The sequence below is a fragment of the Bradysia coprophila genome, assembly GCF_014529535.1.
Source record: "Bradysia coprophila strain Holo2 chromosome X unlocalized genomic scaffold, BU_Bcop_v1 contig_128, whole genome shotgun sequence".
NCBI classification, from domain to species: domain Eukaryota; kingdom Metazoa; phylum Arthropoda; class Insecta; order Diptera; family Sciaridae; genus Bradysia; species Bradysia coprophila.
In genome coordinates this window covers 2,855,712-2,872,250 of record NW_023503295.1, presented here as the reverse complement: position 1 = coordinate 2,872,250, position 16,539 = coordinate 2,855,712, and the positions used below count along the sequence as shown (strand labels likewise).

At 38.0% G+C, this 16,539-nt stretch overlaps 1 protein-coding gene across 2 annotated transcripts in view; it reads right to left on the bottom strand.

Annotated features, from left to right (window-relative positions):
* Positions 1-16,539, bottom strand: part of LOC119067651 (CREB-binding protein-like) — a 92,047-nt gene that overhangs the window by 71,741 nt on the left and 3,767 nt on the right. The window contains exons 7-10 of one of the 2 annotated variants that reach the window (XM_037170750.1): positions 16,005-16,486; positions 15,791-15,935; positions 15,582-15,722; positions 7,221-7,231 (exon numbers count right to left, since the gene is read on the bottom strand). In XM_037170750.1, coding sequence (XP_037026645.1) covers positions 15,612-15,722; positions 15,791-15,935; positions 16,005-16,486 — 738 coding nt within the window. In that variant the 3' untranslated portion in view covers positions 7,221-7,231; positions 15,582-15,611. Of the gene's footprint in view, positions 1-7,220; positions 7,232-15,570; positions 15,723-15,790; positions 15,936-16,004; positions 16,487-16,539 lie in introns of both variants that reach the window. The other variant, XM_037170749.1, reaches the window with a different exon arrangement.

The following is a 16,539-nucleotide window of genomic DNA, read 5'->3' as shown; positions in this document are numbered from 1 at the left end:
CCTTGGACTAAGGCCGCTACTCGGCCCTAAGTGTTTTTTGCACATAAATCGAGTAAATCTCATCCGATTTTGCTAGATTTTGTTTTATTTGAGAGATAATTGAATGCCGAATAGAATGATGGCAAAAAAGTTTCAAATTTGGGCCCTTGGACTAAGGCCGCTACTCGGCCCTAAGTGTTTTTTGCACATAAATCGAGTAAATCTCATCCGATTTTGCTAGTTTTTTTTTTTGAGAGATAATTGAATGCCGAAAAATGATGGCAAAAAAGTTTCAAATTTGGGCCCTTGGACTAAGGCCGCTACTCGGCCCTAAGTGTTTTTTGCACATAAATCGAGTAAATCTCATCCGATTTTGCTAGTTTTGTTTATTTGAGAGATAATTGAATGCCGAATAGAATGATGGCAAAAAAGTTTCAAATTTGGGCCCTTGGACTAAGGCCGCTACTCGGCCCTAAGTGTTTTTTGCACATAAATCGAGTAAATCTCATCCGATTTTGCTAGTTTTTGTTTTTATGGAAGGTAATTGAATACCGAAAGAAACGTGGCGAAAAAAGTTTCAAATTTGGGCCCCTGGACTAAGGCCGCTACTCGGCCCTAAGCGTTTTTTGCACATAAATCGAGTAAATCTCATCCAATTTTGCTAGATTTTGTTTCATTTGAGAGATAGTTGAATGCCGAACAGAATGATGGCAAAAAAAGTTTCAAATTTGGGCCCTTGGACTAAGGCCGCTACTCTGCCCTAAGTGTTTTTTGCACATAAATCGAGTAAATCTCATCCGATTTGCTAGTTTTCGTTTCATTTGAGAGATAATTGAATGCGAATAGAATGATGGCAAAAAAAGTTTAAAATTTGGGCCCTTGGACTAAGGCCGCTACTCGGCCCTAAGTGTTTTTTGCACATAAATCGACTAAATCTCATCCGATTTTGCTAGTTTTCGTTTCATTTGAGAGATAATTGAATGCCGAATAGAATGATGGCAAAAAAAGTTTCAAATTTGGGCCCTTGGACTAAGGCCGCTACTCGGCCCTAAGTGTTTTTTGCACATAAATCGACTAAATCTCAATCCGATTTTGCTAGATTTTGTTTCATTTGAGAGATAATTGAATGCCGAATAGAATGATGGCAAAAAAAGTTTCAAATTTGGGCCCTTGGACTAAGGCCGCTACTCGGCCCTAAGTGTTTTTTGCACATAAATCGACTAAATCTCATCCGATTTTGCTAGATTTTGTTTCATTTGAGAGATAATTGAATGCCGAATAGAATGATGGCAAAAAAAAGTTTCAAATTTGGGCCCTTGGACTAAGGCCGCTACTCGGCCCTAAGTGTTTTTTGCACATAAATCGAGTAAATCTCATCCGATTTTGCTAGATTTAGTTTTTTATGGAAGGTAATTGAATACCGAAAAGAACGTGGCGAAAAAAGTTTCAAATTTGGGCCCTTGGACTAAGGCCGCTACTCGGCCCTAAGTGTTTTTTGCACATAAATCGACTAAATCTCATCCGATTTTGCTAGTTTTTGTTTCATTTGAGAGATAATTGAATGCCGAATAGAATGATGGCAAAAAAAGTTTCAAATTTGGGCCCTTGGACTAAGGCCGCTACTCTGCCCTAAGTGTTTTTTTGCACATAAATCGAGTAAATCTCATCCGATTTTGCTAGTTTTCGTTTCATTTGAGAGATAATTGAATGCCGAATAGAATGATGGCAAAAAAAGTTTAAAATTTGGGCCCTTGGACTAAGGCCGCTACTCGGCCCTAAGTGTTTTTTGCACATAAATCGACTAAATCTCATCCGATTTTGCTAGATTTTGTTTCATTTGAGAGATAATTGAATGCCGAATAGAATGATGGCAAAAAAAGTTTCAAATTTGGGCCCTTGGACTAAGGCCGCTACTCGGCCCTAAGTGTTTTTTGCACATAAATCGACTAAATCTCATCCGATTTTGCTAGATTTTGTTTCATTTGAGAGATAATTGAATGCCGAATAGAATGATGGCAAAAAAAGTTTCAAATTTGGGCCCTTGGACTAAGGCCGCTACTCGGCCCTAAGTGTTTTTTGCACATAAATCGAGTAAATCTCATCCGATTTTGCTAGATTTAGTTTTTTATGGAAGGTAATTGAATACCGAAAAGAACGTGGCGAAAAAAGTTTCAAATTTGGGCCCTTGGACTAAGGCCGCTACTCGGCCCTAAGTGTTTTTTGCACATAAATCGAGTAAATCTCATCCGATTTTGCTAGATTTAGTTTTTTACGGAAGGTAATTGAATACCGAAAAGAACGTGGCGAAAAAAGTTACAAATTTGGGCCCTTGGACTAAGGCCGCTACTCGGCCCTAAGTCTTTTTTGCACATAAATCGAGTAAATCTCATCCGATTTTGCTAGTTTTCGTTTCATTTGAGAGATAATTGAATACCCAATAGAAAGTTGGCAAAAAATTTTGGGTTTCTAAAATAATGTCGTAAATTGTTGGTTTTATTTGAGAGGTACTTCGTACGGGCTTTCGTAATTGCGCTATGCGCAATTTTAAAAATGAACACTTTCAGTAAATTTGACCATGCCCAACTTGACTTGCATTTTGGTAACAGACGCATTAGAGGGTTGTAGACGTATTAGGGTTCCGGGCGTATTACGGCTACGGTGGTATTATGGTTACGGACGAAATAGGATTACGGGTAGTACGGGGCTAAGTCGCAGCAAACGCTCCGACTGTTCTGATGCCTTGTTTTTATTTCGGATTCGTCATCTATTAACATAACCAAATGCTTTGCCCTTACTGTCTGCTTCCAATTCGACGTGTTACAAACGGCATATTAATCTTATAAGCCCCCAGTACTTCGTACGGGGCTAAAAAGTTTGGTTCCAACTGGTGATTTGTAACTTTGTGAATACTCTAATCCGGTAACTTTGTGTAAATCATAGAAAATTGTACTATGTTTCCGTCGCCCTAATTTCTCCAATTACATACATCACAGTTGGCAAGCACAAAAAGAATTAAGTCCGTCGTTCCTTATATTTAATCAAATCATTTTCAACGGACCTCGGTCACAAGTTCAATGAGAAAAAGTCCGAGAACATTACAACTAAAGTGTCTGATGGCTGACTAACCAATCCTTATACACACTGGATTGAAAAACAAAACTTCGAGACTGTCGACAGTTATATGTGGTTACCATGAGTCACTGGTCAATAGTGATCATGATAGCGGATAAAAAGTCCGTCGAAGGGGAGAAATTGGTAGTAGAGGTTACACAACAGTTAGAAGCACTCTAATCTCTAACGAAACCTCTAGAAGTTATACAACAGTCACAAGCACTCGAATCTCCCACGCTTCGTTTCGTATATATTAAGAATAGGAATTTCTTATGCTAATATTTGGAAGCATTGCAGTGGAAGGCAATCGGCGAAGAAGCCTCAATTTTATTAGCTGTTTCCATCGGCTAAGGCGTGGCTCGGTCAATTACATATGAGGATGTGAGTATTTCCAAGAGATTATTGAGACAATTTGATTGATAAACTTGTCCTTCGTTGACTTCCATTATTGTTAACGACATTTCACATCATGTCATCGACTCACTGCAGTTATAATGCAATAAGAGTAGCGGAATCGTTGTAGAGTGCCTGCGAAGTGCATTGGTTAACAATAAGTGTACAGATAAAATCGTTTCGTACAGTTTCGAGTGTGTGTAAAATTCAATTACACGACGTTACATCAAAGTAACTCCATATGAAGTGTGCTTACACTCATAACATCGTGTAAATATTTTCCCTTTATCGGTTTACGTGACAAAAATGTTTAATTTTTTTTTTTTGTCAAATACACTTACGACCAATCTTGAGCACAATTTTACAACGAAAATATATTTTAATTTTCAGTCAATTTTATCATTGTGCAAATAATCCCCACAATAAACGACGAATTTTTGGGGGAAAAGTATATACAATCGATGTGTATGTGTATACTCAAACTCATCCCTACACTCCAATAAACAATTTCGGTTATTGCGTTTTGTTTTTTCGTTCTGTGTGTAAAGAAAGATTTTTGGAAAGACAAATATACTACACGTTGCAAGACGTCGGAGGGGTTGTTGATAACAAAACATTTCGTCTACGAAAAGCTTTCAATAAACAAAATTCACCTACACAATTAATCCAGTAATTCGTTTTAAAGACGTTGCTGATTCGGTAAAATGTTCGCTTTCACTATCTTAACAGAAATCATTTTTCCCTTCTTTTTTTTTGGCCAATACACAAATTATTGCTATATATACACTTACACACCAGTGTGTAAACTCCAGTGAATTTATTGTATCTTATATTCCCGATAAACTTTTAGCACACTTCTCTGACCCACGCAGTGATCGTATTGAACAGGTCTATCATATTAACAGGCAGCGCGTAAACTAAATTCACAAATAGAATCACATTCAGCTCCAGCATCTACAATCTACAAACGAGATGGTACCTACAGAACATAAAACGTGGCATGCGTATGGCTGGCTCTCCGACAGCAGAATCTCAAACGTTGATGAAAATCTAGGAAAAAGATGCTCATAACTATATCTACTACAGAATACCAGAGGGATATGCCCGAGTTGGTTCAATCATTTTCTCCGTGCGATATAATAATTTTTTGATTATATTACGAGTGAGTAGGCAAAAGCATCGGATATTGAGAGTTTTGTTACATTTTACGGGGACAATATATTAATATACACGTTGCTTACGGTACACATTCAGGGTGAAAATTAAGAACATATACCTACTACAGCACACACCATAACAACTTCCCATTCCATTTCGTTGTGTTACAAGTTTAATGTGTGGAGCTTTAGCACTTCCGCCGAGCTTTCATTGTGTACAATCTACTCGAATGTCGAAAGCTCTTATGGGTACAAGTATATTGATGTTGTATTGGGCAACGACAGACCAGATGGTTTATGTATACACGGGGAGTTACGGGAAAGATACATGTGGATGTACAGAGTTAAAGATGTAAGAGTGATATCGCCAAATCTTCAGGTGATTTTTTTTAACTTTGGGAACAAGCGGTCTCCGATTTTAATGAATGATAGCTCGTTGGATTCGTCTTTCAATTCTAAGAAACACGTATCTTTAAATATTACAATTAAGTTTCATTACAAAACATTTCATTTAAATAATTAAAATAAATCTAGATAAAAAAAACAGCTAACGCCGACCCGTACGAAACACCTATTCGTATCAAAAGCCTTTAATGTGAAACTCTTCATTTCTCTTACTTCATTTTCTTCTCTACTGAAAAGCTATTCGCCCTTTAAAATCACTTACATTATCCACTCTTTGCCTTGTTATCATATACAACTAAATTGCCGGAGGCAATATAGACAGCCCCGTACGAAGACAAATTTCATAAATTCCTATTTAAACAGCTATATACCGCTATATTTAACTATATTTCACTATAAATAAACATTTCACAGAGGAATATGCTATTATATAGCTCTATATGCCTGTATATAGCTCAATATAGCTGTATATAGGTATATATAGATGTCCGTATATGGAATCCCTGAAACCCCACACACATAACAGATTATTTCCATGTTAACAGAAACTCTCTAAGTATCATTTTTCCCAAGATATTTCTATTTTACTAAAATCCAATATGGCCGCCGGCAGTCATTTTGTTAGGAGACCGGAAATAGTACCGACGCTTTACATTCGTTAATACCTTTCAAACAAAAAAAAAATTCATGAAATTCGGTCAAAATTTACTCGAGATATTGTCAAAATACACCACGTTCACTGTACTTCCGAGTAGCCAGATAAGAGCTCACTCCAAGAGACCTAGCTCACGCTCCGGAGAACATAATTTCAAAAACTTTTTTTTCCCTGATTGGTACGGTCAATACCTATCTAATAAAGCTAAAACAGACGAAATATGTTGAAATGTGGCCGACCTACAAGCAAAAAATGCTTGCCGCCCTGTGCCTGTTTCACACCAAGGGGTCTAACTCACGAGTCGGTCATCCGATTTCCATAAACTTTTTTTTTGTCGATCGGTATTGTAAATACCTTTTATTTGACGTATCACTTACAAGTTTAACGTTTAAATGTCCGGAGATATCTTCGAAAAACCGTAAAGCACTTATTGGGCCACAGCTCGGGAGGGGTCGATCCAAAATCACTCATCTTCGAACTTAGCCTGTCTTTTGACATTACCAAACGGGAAAAAAAAGAATTTTCAAAATCGGATGCGTTTTACTCAAGTTATCGTGCAGACAGACAGACGGATAGACGGACAGACGGAGATTTTTTTTTCGCGGATTTGGCATCTCTAGACAACCACAATAGGTTTCCCCTTACTCAGGGAGTCCAATTCGACGTGTTACAAACGTATGCGTAAACCTATAAGACCCCAGTACTTCGTACGGGTCTAAAAAACTAAGTAAAAGTAACGAGTATTGATTGAATAAAAGTTCTTCATTGAATTTAATATCTTGTGCTCGAGTCAATTACCGAAAAACATGAAAAAGAAAACAAAATGATTAGTATGTTAATATACAAGCCGCATTGCGTCTCTGTATTGATATGGAAACCGTCTGAAGCAAGTAATCTAAAGACTTCTTCTCTCCCGAAGCCTTATTCATCATCTTTCCTAAACTTACGAGAAAAGCTTTTGTCTCTTGACCACAACTACCTAAACTTTCGAATGCTATTGGCTTAAACAAGTGATTCTCTTTCAGACTGACGTAATGATTATGTTTCCTACGCTCTGCCTGATCAGCCACAGCTCCAGCTTTAGTTGTCGAAATAGATAAGTAAGACTGAGCTAAAGTATCTCGAACGGTCACGTCCCATATCAGTGATTTTCCTCTACTCCACGGTATTAACGTCATTCCGTCTGGCCTTTTTCCATCGTCTCTCGAAATTCCTGGCGGTTGTAAAACATTAGGGATACCGGCTGAAGAAAAAGCATGTGAGAATATATTGTTGATATCATCGTGTCCCGGAACCCATCCCTTACTATTCTTACAAGACAGCCCATGACGACCATATTCGTCGACTAGTTTCCCACAAACACAACGGTGTTCTTCACATATTTTGCAGCCCAACCTAAGTGCTACGGCTATTCTTGCCGCATTATTGTCTAAAAGTAGCCCCAGATTACTTGAAGGTACTACTTGCAACCACTTTGAAGATTCTTTTGTTGATGATGCAAGCAACCTAGCACGATCCACTGGAGAACTGGAAGCCAATAACCCGTCAAAAACCTTTCGCACACCTATTAAGTCCCATTTCTTTTGAATACTCTTATCTTTTTCACCTAACAAAGAGTATTCCGAAGGAAGACTTCGTAAGACCGACAAAACATTATCGTTCAACACTTTCAAACCAAACCTGCTTAGGATCTCATCCGACAATTTCGAAGACTGATGGATAGACGACAAGTATGCAGGATAGGCCAACTCTGAGGATTTCCTAATTCCAAGACCACCGAAAGAAAGAGGGAGAGATGCCTGATTCCAGGAAACATCTCCGAGTTTCGTGTTCGTAATAACTTCAAGAGTAGCGCGAAACGATTCGTCTACTCTGTCTAATACCTCTGGTACTAAGAATGACTTGCATGTACGCAACAGATAATTGAACCTAGGAGCTGAAAGAGAACTCTTAAAAATACACAGAGCAGGATGAACGTCCAAAAGCTGCAAACGCTTGGACAACAGCTCGACGCTTTCAACCTTAGTCGAAAACATTCCAATGACGCCTTCCTCGAAAACAGGAGTACCAAGCAATTCGAAATTAGTTTTGTCAACTTTACGAATGCCTGGTAAAAGACTTGATATCTCACTATACATCCTTTCTTCCTCGTCTACTGACGCATTCACGAAAAATACCTCGCACTTTTCGGCGTTCAACTCCATCCCTGAATGCTCACAAAAGTCTAATATTCTTCTAATATCTGACAAGAGAGCTTCTAGTTCGTCACCTATTGTCCCGTCATCGAGATACCAACCATTTAACCTTGAAACTAGAGAATGAGGGTACCGAAAACAGTTTTTCGACAATAACTCAAGAAAAAATTATTTTAAATTGTTGTTATGTTGTACGAACGTCGGCCTTGGAAAGACCTACAGGTAGAGTATACGCACCGCTTGGTGCGAGTAGATCCACGAGAGTTACGACTAAAAATGCGGTGAATGTGCCACTATCGTTCGACACATAAATGAACCCAGTACTTTTGTGCTGCAAGCCCACAGAAGTGTTGGAAAAAAAGTTGGTAAAACAGTAAAAGCTTCAAAAGCTTAAATTTTAGACCACCCTTATTCTGTTATAGTAAAAGCATGTGACCACGGAAGAGCAGAGTAAACCAGGCAGAAAGGATGTATTTAAATACCGTTACAATCGTTTACGTATTCGTTTTATGCATTTGTACCAAAATCAATGGCCTATCTATGCATTTAGGTTCCTCATTCATCAAATCCACTGCTCTTGCCTGGTTAACTTTACCATGTCGTGGAAAGCAGCCCATTTCTGTACAACATATCCCTGGAATAAAATCATTTATTCAGTTCGATCAATAACATTCCTCGAAAAATTCTTGGGTTCGCTCGGGATGAAACATCAACGAAAATTACGTTTTCTACAAGTTTTTCAAAAATTCATTTGTTGCGAATTCTTCATGAAATCATGGATGTCCGAGATTTTACAAAGTTGAGCAATCGATTTTCTTTACAAATTTAAAGGTACACTAAAATCACCTTTGGACTGATGTCGAAATTTTATGGCCATTATTCCCTTGACTGAAAGTCAGGGTCTTATGAAAAAAAATACCCTTAAATGTCCGTAACGCTAAGTTCACTTTGATATTTTGAAAATGTTCTACATTGGCAAAAAACGTTAAATTCAGAAAACGTCCGTACACTTGTGGACTCGATAACTCGAGTAATTCTTTACCGATTTGCAAAATTTTGGTTTTAATCGACGGAGAATGAAAATCATGAGGTTGAGTTCGTAGATGGGCAATATTGGGATAATGAGATGGGAGTAATTCTCAAGAGAATTTTATTCCTTGTTACCGCGATAACTTCCATAATTCTTATCCGATTTTCAAAGATTTTGTCTTAATCGACGAAGATTGAAATTCTTGAGGTTGAGTTTGCCGATGGATAATGTTAGAACAACAAGATGGGAGAAATTCTACACAGACGCTTTTCCTTGTGGACTCGATAGCTCGAGTAATTCTTTACCGATTTGCAAAATTTTGGTTTTAATCGACGGAGAACGAAAATCATGAGGTTAAGTTCGTAGATGGGCAATATTGGAGTAATGAGATGGGAGTAATTCTCAAGAGATTTTTTTACTTGTTACCGCGATAACTTCCATAATTCTTATCCGATTTTCAAAAATTTTGTCTTAATCGACGAAGATTGAAATTCTTGAGGTTGAGTTTGCCGATGGATAATGTTCGAACAACGAGATGGGAGAAATTCTACACAGACGCTTTCTCTTGTTACCGCGCGATAACTTGAGTAATTTTTACCCGATTTTCAAATTTTTTGTTTTAATTGACAGAGAATGATATTGGAGTAGTGAGTTTGGAGTAATTGTAAACATAACTTGTTATACCACGACATTTTTGCAACGGATTTCCAGAAAAATTTCTTATTTGACGAGTTGTGAAATTCTGGATTTCTGGTCTAACAATTAAGAAGTACTTCCCAAAAGAGTTTTTGCTTGCTTGAGAAACCGATAGCTCGAGTAATTCTCAGAGGCTTCAAAAATCAATTTCGACCAGTAGCGTAATTCATGTGGTTAAACTCGAACATTGGAATTTAATTGGACTAGTAATCTGGGATATACGACAATTTTTGCGTGAAATCCGTATTCTTAAAAGAATTTTTTTCGTTCCTAAAATGTTTGAACGAGTGTGAACTTTGTGGCCAGAGCGAAGCGAGGGCCGTAATTCACACGAGTTATATTTTTTCAAGAGGTAGGCAGGAAATACGCCAAATTATACTCAGACGCTTTTCCTTGACGAGTAAGTGAATCTGGATTTCTGGTCGAACAATCTAGAAGTCTAGAACAATCTTGCTTGCTTGATAACACGATAACTCGAGTAATTCTCAGAGGCTTCGAAAATCGCAGATTTGAAAATATTAAGTGTTTTCGACCAGTATCGTAATTCATGTGGTTAAATTCGAACATTGGACTTTATTGGACTGGTAATCTGCGATATACGACAATTTTTGCGTGAAATCGCGTTCTTAAAAGAAATTTTTCGTTCCTAAAGTATTTGCACGAGTGTGAATTTTGCCAGAGCCGTAATTCACATGAGTTTTTTTTTCAAGAGGTAAGCAAGAAATGCGCCACCTGTTCAGCGCTTTTAGTAGACTATATAGGAGACTCAACTTAGGAGTAAGACATCGCTCGCTGGACCTTCAACTCATAGCTCTTTTTGTTTCTTCAGGAAATTAAATAAATATGGGTAAAATGAAGCATGTGATGACTGCTGTTTTCTGAATAAAAGAGACATCACCTTTTCATGTGACTTTAATTTTGTGATCTCAAAAACACCACCTCATTTAAAAATGGTTAGAAAACTAAGGCTGGAATTATAGAAAAAAAAAGCCAGTCAAGGGACCTGACCCACCCAATAGGTGGGGCCTGGTATCATCGTACCCGTTGGAAAAATGATCTCCGCGCTATGGAGGTTTGAAGAATCCCTAACACTTAAAGCAATGCTCTCCTCAAAAATTACTCAGGCGGCACCCTCAAAATCTTTTTTCGGAAAAACGATCAATGGGCCCGGGCGGTTATAGAACACTATGTCCTTTTTTGGACTTTTCTTCACCGTCAATTTGAAATAAATAAATTGTACGTTTCCTGCGGCTCGTTGGAATATTGTCTCTTTGTGGGTTAAGTGGGTTGAATATTAATGTTTGGTAACATTTGGGGTTAAAAGCTTTTCACCAGTTCAAATGCCTTTAAAATGTACGTAGCGATATTCGATCTATCTGCTCGATGTGTTTTAAGTCGACGATAAATGGCAATGGAATGATGGAATGTGGAGAATCAATTTTTTTTTCCTTGTACGTTTGCTTTTAAAATCACGATAAAGGATAATTTATACAATGTCTTTAGATTCAGCAGACAGTTTTATTTTAAAATTCCAACTAACGAATAGTATAGTTCGTTATAGATAGATCGAATGAAATGTATGTTGAATTCAACATTTAGATTTCACATACGTTGCCTCTGGAGACGTTGGTGTCATAGAAGCAGGGGGTTTCAGTTCACTTTTAAAAACTTTTCTTCTTCAGAACAACAGACCTGACAAATTTCATTTGAAATCCGTTCGTGACACGTAAATCGAATTTAGATGGTGAACATTTGGTAAATTTGCGTTCGAGATTTGTATTGTATTTGTATACAAGTGATATGAAGGCCATGAGCCACTGAAAATTTAACCGAACAATGCAGCCGTAATTTACATAATTTTTTTGTTTCAATTTTTGATGAAGTTCCCCATGCAAATTACGGCAGAATCAGTAGCAAGAGCTTGCAGTAAAGAATTAGTCAGTCGGCAAAATTAAGTGATCCGATTCGCCTAGTAATCTCTGTTCCGTGGTAAAATGTGTAATATCTTGAAGCTAAAGATTATTTCCACAGAACTGTTGGAAGAAGGTGTTAAACAGGTGTTAAGAGACAATTTTTCGATGGATTTGCGTTATTTTCGATATAAGTAAGGTGTTTCGAGGTTGGTTAATAAATTTTGGGATGAGAGATGATTCCTCTGGCACTTATTAACTTCCATCGGATTTTTTGATGGATTTGGGGTATTTTCGACATTATGGAGGTGTTCCGAGGTTGGTTCCTAAATTTCGGAATGACAGATGATTCCTCTGGCACTACCTAACTTCCATCGAACTTTTTGATGGATTTGGGTTATTTTCGACATGAGTGAGGTGTTCCAATGTTGGTTCCTAAATTTTGGGATGACAGATGATTCCTCTGGCACTTCCTAACTTTCATCGGATTTTTCGATGGATTTGGGTTATTTTTGATATAATTGAGGTGTTTCGAGGTTGGTTCCTAAATTTTGGGATGACAGATGATTCCTCTGGCACTTTCTAACTTCCATCGGATTTTTCGATGGATTTGGGTTATTTTTGATATAATTGAGGTGTTTCGAGGTTGGTTCCTAAATTTTGGGATGACAGATGATTCCTCTGGCACTTTCTAACTTCCATCGGATTTTTCGATGGATTTGGGTTATTTTTGATATAATTGAGGTGTTTCGAGGTTGGTTCCTAAATTTTGGGATGACAGATGATTCCTCTGGCACTTTCTAACTTCCATCGGATTTTTCGATGGATTTGGGTTATTTTTGATATAATTGAGGTGTTTCGAGGTTGGTTCCTAAATTTTGGGATGACAGATGATTCCTCTGGCACTTTCTAACTTCCATCGGATTTTTCGATGGATTTGGGTTATTTTTGATATAATTGAGGTGTTTCGAGGTTGGTTCCTAAATTTTGGGATGACAGATGATTCCTCTGGCACTTTCTAACTTCCATCGGATTTTTCGATGGATTTGGGTTAATTACGAAGTAAGTAAGGTGTTCCAAGACTGGTTCCTAAATTTTGGGATGAGAGATGATTCCTCTGGCACTACCTAACTTCCATCGAACTTTTTGATGGATTTGGGTTATTTTCGACATGAGTGAGGTGTTCCAATGTTGGTTCCTAAATTTTGGGATGACAGATGATTCCTCTGGCACTTCTTAACTTCCATCGGATTTTTCGATGGATTTGGGTTAATTACGAAGTAAGTAAGGTGTTCCAAGACTGGTTCCTAAATTTTGGGATGACAGATGATTCCTCTGGCACTTTCTAACTTTCATCGGATTTTTCGATGGATTTGGGTTATTTTTGATATAATTGAGGTGTTTCGAGGTTGGTTCCTAAATTTTGGGATGACAGATGATTCCTCTGGCACTTTCTAACTTCCATCGGATTTTTCGATGGATTTGGGTTATTTTTGATATAATTGAGGTGTTTCGAGGTTGGTTCCTAAATTTTGGGATGACAGATGATTCCTCTGGCACTTTCTAACTTCCATCGGATTTTTCGATGGATTTGGGTTATTTTTGATATAATTGAGGTGTTTCGAGGTTGGTTCCTAAATTTTGGGATGACAGATGATTCCTCTGGCACTTTCTAACTTTCATCGGATTTTTCGATGGATTTGGGTTATTTTTGATATAATTGAGGTGTTTCGAGGTTGGTTCCTAAATTTTGGGATGACAGATGATTCCTCTGGCACTTTCTAACTTTCATCGGATTTTTCGATGGATTTGGGTTATTTTTGATATAATTGAGGTGTTTCGAGGTTGGTTCCTAAATTTTGGGATGACAGATGATTCCTCTGGCACTTTCTAACTTCCATCGGATTTTTCGATGGATTTGGGTTATTTTTGATATAATTGAGGTGTTTCGAGGTTGGTTCCTAAATTTTGGGATGACAGATGATTCCTCTGGCACTTTCTAACTTTCATCGGATTTTTCGATGGATTTGGGTTATTTTTGATATAATTGAGGTGTTCCAAGACTGGTTCCTAAATTTTGGGATGACAGATGATTCCTCTGGCACTTCCTAACTTTCATCGGATTTTTCGATGGATTTGGGTTATTTTTGATATAATTGAGGTGTTTCGAGGTTGGTTCCTAAATTTTGGGATGACAGATGATTCCTCTGGCACTTTCTAACTTCCATCGGATTTTTCGATGGATTTGCGTTAATTACGAAGTAAGTAAGGTGTTCCAAGACTGGTTCCTAAATTTTGGGATGAGAGATGATTCCTCTGGCACTACCTAACTTCCATCGAACTTTTTGATGGATTTGGGTTATTTTCGACATGAGTGAGGTGTTCCAATGTTGGTTCCTAAATTTTGGGATGACAGATGATTCCTCTGGCACTTCTTAACTTCCATCGGATTTTTCGATGGATTTGGGTTAATTACGAAGTAAGTAAGGTGTTCCAAGACTGGTTCCTAAATTTTGGGATGACAGATGATTCCTCTGGCACTTCCTAACTTTCATCGGATTTTTCGATGGATTTGGGTTATTTTTGATATAATTGAGGTGTTTCGAGGTTGGTTCCTAAATTTTGGGATGACAGATGATTCCTCTGGCACTTTCTAACTTCCATCGGATTTTTCGATGGATTTGGGTTAATTACGAAGTAAGTAAGGTGTTCCAAGACTGGTTCCTAAATTTTGGGATGAGAGATGATTCCTCTGGCACTACCTAACTTCCATCGAACTTTTTGATGGATTTGGGTTATTTTCGACATGAGTGAGGTGTTCCAATGTTGGTTCCTAAATTTTGGGATGACAGATGATTCCTCTGGCACTTCTTAACTTCCATCGGATTTTTCGATGGATTTGGGTTAATTACGAAGTAAGTAAGGTGTTCCAAGACTGGTTCCTAAATTTTGGGATGACAGATGATTCCTCTGGCACTTCCTAACTTTCATCGGATTTTTCGATGGATTTGGGTTATTTTTGATATAATTGAGGTGTTTCGAGGTTGGTTCCTAAATTTTGGGATGACAGATGATTCCTCTGGCACTTTCTAACTTCCATCCGATTTTTCGATGGATTTGGGTTATTTTCCATATAATTGAGGTGTTCCGAGGTTGATTCCTAAATTTTGGGATGAGAGATGATTCCTCCGGCACTTGCTAACTTCCATCGGATTTTTCGATGGATTTGGGTTATTTTCGACATGAGTGAGGTGTTCCAAATTTGGTTCCTAAATTTTGGGATTACAGATGATTCCTCTGGCACTACCTAACTTCCATCGAACTTTTTGATGGATTTGGGTTATTTTCGACATGAGTGAGGTGTTCCAATGTTGGTTCCTAAATTTTGGGATGACAGATGATTCCTCTGGCACTTCCTAACTTCCATCGGATTTTTCGATGGATTTGGGTTATTTTCGATATAAGTGAGGTGTTCCAAGATTGATTTCTAGATTTTAGGATTCAGACTGATTTCTCTAGAATTTAATATAACTGATATCGCTGAGGGTGACGCATTGTGCGTCGTACGCAAAAGTTTTATCAACAAAAAATTGACCCAAAAAATGTGTGAAAGAAAATTTTACAAAAAGAAATTTGCGTCACAAGTGGCAGATGTTGAGGAACGTATTGTTAGGAAAATGGTTAAAAAATGTATTGAAAGAATTTAAACGGAAGAAAACCGAATTATCTGCCACTTGTGACGCAAATTTCTTTTTGTAAAATTTTCTTTCACAAATTTTTTGGGTCAATTTTTTGTTGATAAAACTTTTGCGTACGACGCACAATGCGTCACCCTCAGCGATATCAGTTATTTTGTAAGTAAGATAAAGGACTTGCGTCACATTTACCCTTTAAGGGTTTTTTGACTGATTGGTTATTACGACGAATTTGCTACCGTTTAATATCAAATTTTCTGTAACACCAATGATGGTTCGATCATACCTACTATTCGATAAAGGAGGTGTGCGAACGACATAATTGATAATTGAGATTAACTTACCAGCGTACTGACAGGTGAACTTTCGATGTTGTGTTGAAACACTAAGACGTATCCATGAATTGACCCGATTGAGTACTAGCACCCTGATCTCGAGCCAGTGAAGCGGTGGTTCCAAGAGCAACACTGTCAGCGTATTTGGCTCCTATCATTTGCTGGTTTGGTTGAAATAAATTTGGAAAAATTACGACAAGCAGAGATGGTGATGAAAGGAGTGCTAAACCTGCAACTGTATTTGAATGGACGTAATTTGGAAAGCTAGGTCAAGCATAAATTGTTGATCTGTCCACACTTCGCAGTTATTGAGCATTTTTAATGACGTTTTCTGTAACGTCGCTGCAATGTTCATCATAGTGTCTTTATGCTGTCTAAAAAGGCAAAAGTAAATTATAGAGAGAAACACATCCGATTCAAGTAATGGGAACCCGAAAACATACTTTTCTCTTCGTTGCTGCTGTTGCCGCTGCATCTGTGCCGTATTATTTTGACAAAACGAATACGAACAGTTCACATTTTGGCAACTGTCCGAATGGCTTGAAAGTAAAGTGTTCAGCGTCTTGCAAATGGGACAGCTGTTCCTGGCTCTTTGGCAAGATTTCAAATGGTGCGCAAAGCACCTCATGGTTTGGCACGATGGTATCCGACAATTGCGGTCGGAACATGTGCATGCATGACTGGTGACAGTTTGAATAAGCTCTGCATCCGTCTCCAAGCGCACTGTTGAGGGACTGAGCGGTGTTTCATTAATTGGAGCCTTCGAGTCGTCATCAGATGAATCAATTTCTATTGTCTCGTTCGATGATATTCGACGAGGAGAAGGTTGCTTGGTTGCATTTTCCGCAAGAGATCGGGGTCCCACCTTATCCATTTCGTGAACATGAGCGATCTTCTCTTTACAATCGACACATAAATCATAATCCTGTTGTGAAGAGTGGGAACGTGAGAGGTGTTACTTTACGTTATTGACTATGA